Source organism: Herpailurus yagouaroundi, unplaced genomic scaffold, assembly GCF_014898765.1.
Source record: "Herpailurus yagouaroundi ecotype Mexico unplaced genomic scaffold, PumYag 222, whole genome shotgun sequence".
NCBI classification, from domain to species: domain Eukaryota; kingdom Metazoa; phylum Chordata; class Mammalia; order Carnivora; family Felidae; genus Herpailurus; species Herpailurus yagouaroundi.
Genome location: NW_024412453.1, coordinates 5,869,557 through 5,873,399, shown reverse-complemented (window position 1 = coordinate 5,873,399; position 3,843 = coordinate 5,869,557). Strand labels below are relative to the sequence as shown.

General features: G+C 48.5%; 1 protein-coding gene across 1 annotated transcript in view; it reads left to right on the top strand.

Moving 5' to 3' along the window:
- The first annotated feature begins 1,286 nt into the window (after nucleotides 1–1,286).
- XYLT1 (xylosyltransferase 1) overlaps nucleotides 1,287–3,843 on the top strand; it is a 278,553-nt gene continuing 275,996 nt past the window's right edge. The window contains exon 1 of the mRNA XM_040458947.1: nucleotides 1,287–1,319. Coding sequence (XP_040314881.1) covers nucleotides 1,302–1,319 — 18 coding nt within the window. The 5' untranslated portion in view covers nucleotides 1,287–1,301. The remainder of the gene's footprint in view (nucleotides 1,320–3,843) is intronic.

Sequence of the window (3,843 nt, the reverse complement as noted above, 5' to 3'; positions counted from 1 at the left end):
CCCCAGAAAGTATGTAGACTTTCCTGGTTAGAAACTTAAGAAATGCAGAAAAGTATTGTATTGCTAACAAAGCTTCCCTGGCTATTGCCAGAAAAAAAAAGAGGAGTGAGGGGTGAGGTGATTCCTGGAGGGGAACCCCATAGCTCACTGGAGGATAATGACACGCTGTCACCGATCTCTCTGAAGCCTCGTTCTGGGCTTGCCAGAAGGACTTTTCCTAAAACATCACTTGACATTGATAATGATGGAGGCAATCTGTAAAGGTTTGGTTCCACGGGGAGAGGAGAGAGTTTCTAAGCCAGAACAGGTCATTCTGGGGCTGTCCACTTAAATAAAGCCCTGGCTTAGAAAACCCCAAACACGCTAAAGTGGATACTGTAATGGGATTTATGCAATACTCCGTTAAGGGCAAACCCAGCCCCATAAATACATGTCCGAAATTCAATCTGCCAAATGAAATGTTAAAGGCGCCAAATGGATTTCTCAAAAGGATCAGAGCTAAGATGTAGTTTGCCTGCACTTGATAAGCTTATCCAGCCTTGCCACTAGGAAAGAAGAGGGGGGAAAAAAAAAGGAAAGAAAGGAAGGAAGAAAGAAAAAATGGAGTTAAGGATTTTACTGTATTCTCCAGTATCTTAGATATTTTCTTTTTCAGTGAAAAGGGAGAAAGAGATTATCAGTCCTCTGGCTGTGAAGCTAGTGTTCCTTATCCAAATACCTTCTGGGCTACAAAGGGAATGGTACTAAATCACTAGCGGGGGGCCCAAATTCCGTTCTTTCAGTCCTAAAACCTCCCCAGAAGGGTTTCTTCTGCACCTGGTAGGCTCAGCTACCTGTGTGTCGCATCCAGGAGACCAAGGTCACGGCCAGACTCTCACGTGGCTCAGCTCGAGTCCCACGTCCGAGCCCCAAGTTCTGGCTTTGACTTGGTGCCAGCTGCTGCCACCAAGCATGTTCATGGGCGATGAAGTGAATTAGGGGAGCAAGCTGTGGCAGGGACCGACAGGATCCTTCTAGACAGCTCCCCCTGACCCGCCCTCTTATTCTTTATGATTTGCATAATCAGCTGGGACTGTATCCTCTCCTGCAAGTGACTTGGATTGTCCTGTTTATCCAAAGGAAGAGGTGTCACGATAGTGCCTGATTTCGGGAGATTTTTCCCGTACCATTGGGAGGAAAGCCAAAGCTGTACCGTGAGTCGGAGTTTTCGTTTTCTTCTGAGAACACGAGAGTTGCTCCTGACATCAGAACGGATCCCACAGAGTCACTTTCAGGATGACAGCACGTGTCAAAAAAGAACCATGTCATCTCGGATGAAGGTGTGAGTTTGTGGGTGTTGGTGTATTGGGGGGAGTGGCGAATTTGGCTCTCAGCGTGGTAGATTTTCCTGCCTTTTCTGCAGTACTGCTAGCCAATGGACGAGGCTGTTGCCATAACTGGCCTCACTCCTGACTCCCCTGGGGCCGAGGCCTCTGCAGGTCCGGTCGCTGGGTTGGGTTGGAGGTCATGGCTGTGGATCTTAAGGGGCGTCTTCACAGGTGTTGCCCTGCCGTGCCCAGATGATGCTCTGACCACGGATGAATTCGGCTCTTGCTGTAAAAATATCAAGGCCCCGGCTCCTGCGTGTTTATTTTCGCCCTCTGACGAGTCAGCTGATGTGCCAATCTCTGGGGTATTTGTCTGGGCCGGAGGCCTTGCTGAAGCCTCATCTGGAATAAACAACAGGTCTTTGGGTCTGTTGCAGTTTATGGGATTCCTGAGTATTTTAAGAACCAGGGAGGCGAAATGTGAAACAGAAAAGGACATAATGGAAACCTTTAATTCTTAAAAAACTTTATTGAGGTATGATTTATATGCCCTAGAAGTCACACGTTTTAAGGGTACTGTCCAGTGATTTTTTTTTAGTAAATTCGCCAAGCTGTGCAACCATCACCATAATCTAGTTTTAAAACATTTTTATCACACTCGTTAGATTCCTCATGCACACTCGCGTCACTCCCAGGCAGCTAACTGGTCATCTACTTCCCGCTCCTGTAGGGGCAATAGGTTTACGGATTGCGGACATGTTGTAGAAATGGACTCCTGCGGTCTGAGCTCTTTAGTATCTGGCTTCTTCCGCTTAGCATACTGTCCTGGAGGTCTGTACATACTGTGGCGTCCTGCTAAATAATATTCCGCGGCATGGATATACCGTAGCTCATTCATGCATCGGCTAACGGACACTTGAGCGGTTTCCCCTTCTGACTCTTGTGAATAACGCCGCCGTAAGCATTCACGTACAAGTCTGCGCGTGGACGTATGTTTGCATTTTTCTTGGGTGTCGTCCCAGGAGTGGGATTTCTGGGTCATATGGTAAATTCGTATTTAGCTGTTTAAGAAAGTTGCCAGATTGTTCTCCACAGAGACTTCGTTGTTTCCGCACTCCTACCAGCAGTGAATGAGTGGGTCTGTTCATTCTCGGTCTTGCTCTGAGCTGGATGGTGACATGGGTCAGAAACCACCGCATGTAAAAATCCGAAAATTGCTACCTGCCTGTGGGAACCTGGCCCTCACTGGGATCTTGACAACATTCTAGAAGAGCCTTGATCCCAGTTTCCACATAAGCTTCCTCAGCATGGGGCAGAGCTCCCGGCCCAGAAGCTCTGTCACTTGCCCCCTCTCCCCTCCCCCACTCCAGCCTTGCTGGCCACGCTCCCCTGCAGTCCATCTCATTCCAGAGAGGATTCGCTTTTATTAAAAAAAAAAAAAAAAAAAAAAAAATGTTCTGTGTCGCGCTGTTGCTAGTTTAGCAACTTTAGTGGACAATGTGATTTACCATCCGTGGCCTGCCTTCGAATGGATTCATTTACCTGCATTGATTGGTATATGTCGCTGTTAACTGCTGCCAGAAAATGCACTGCGGTGCTTAAAAACTGTGTAGCATTCTGCTTTCTGATAATGATTGTTCACTCCATCCTTGATCTCCAATGACATGGTATTCTCCTCTTGAAGGTGGACTTAAATCGCAGAACTCTGTTCCTTGGTCACGAGAAAATGAATTGCTTTTCTGTACCGCGTTCTGCTAAGCACTTCTCAAAATTTGGGTTCTTTGGTAAGTGCTCCTTCTTTTCTCTTTTGGGTACTCTCTCCTTGCTACTCAAAGTGTGGTCCTCGGGTCAGCAGCCTCAGTATCCCCTGGGAGCATGTTGGAAATGTGGAGGGAGTCTCAGACCTCATCCCAAACTTCTAGAGTCAGAATTTCATTTTAACAAGATTGCCGGGTGACGTATATGTGCACCGAAGTTTCAGATGCACTGCCACGGGGCACCTGGGTGGCTCCGTAAGTGAGGCACCCAACTCTTGGTTTTGGCTCAGGTCGTGATCCCAAGGTCGTGGGATGGAGCCCCATGTCGGGCTCCGTGCTGCCGTTGGTGGAGCCTGCTTGGGATTCTCTCTCTCCCTCTCTCTCTCTGCCCCTCCCCTGCTCATGTGCATGCACAGGCCCTCTCTCTCTCTCACACAAAACAAGCAAACTTTAAAAAAGAGAGAGGGTGGGGCGCCTGGGTGGCGCAGTCGGTTAAGCGTCCGACTTCAGCCAGGTCACGATCTCGCGGTCCGGGAGTTCGAGCCCCGCGTCGGGCTCTGGGCTGATGGCTCAGAGCCTGGAGCCTGTTTCCGATTCTGTGTCTCCCTCTCTCTCTGCCCCTCCCCCCGTTCATGCTCTGTCTCTCTCTGTCCCAAAAATAAATAAATGTTGAAAAAATAAATAAATAAACTAAAAAAGAGAGAGGGAGGGAGAAAAGTGCTGCCCTGAGTTTGGAGTCAGCCAAAATAAGGCCCTTGGACTGAATCTGGCCAGCTGCA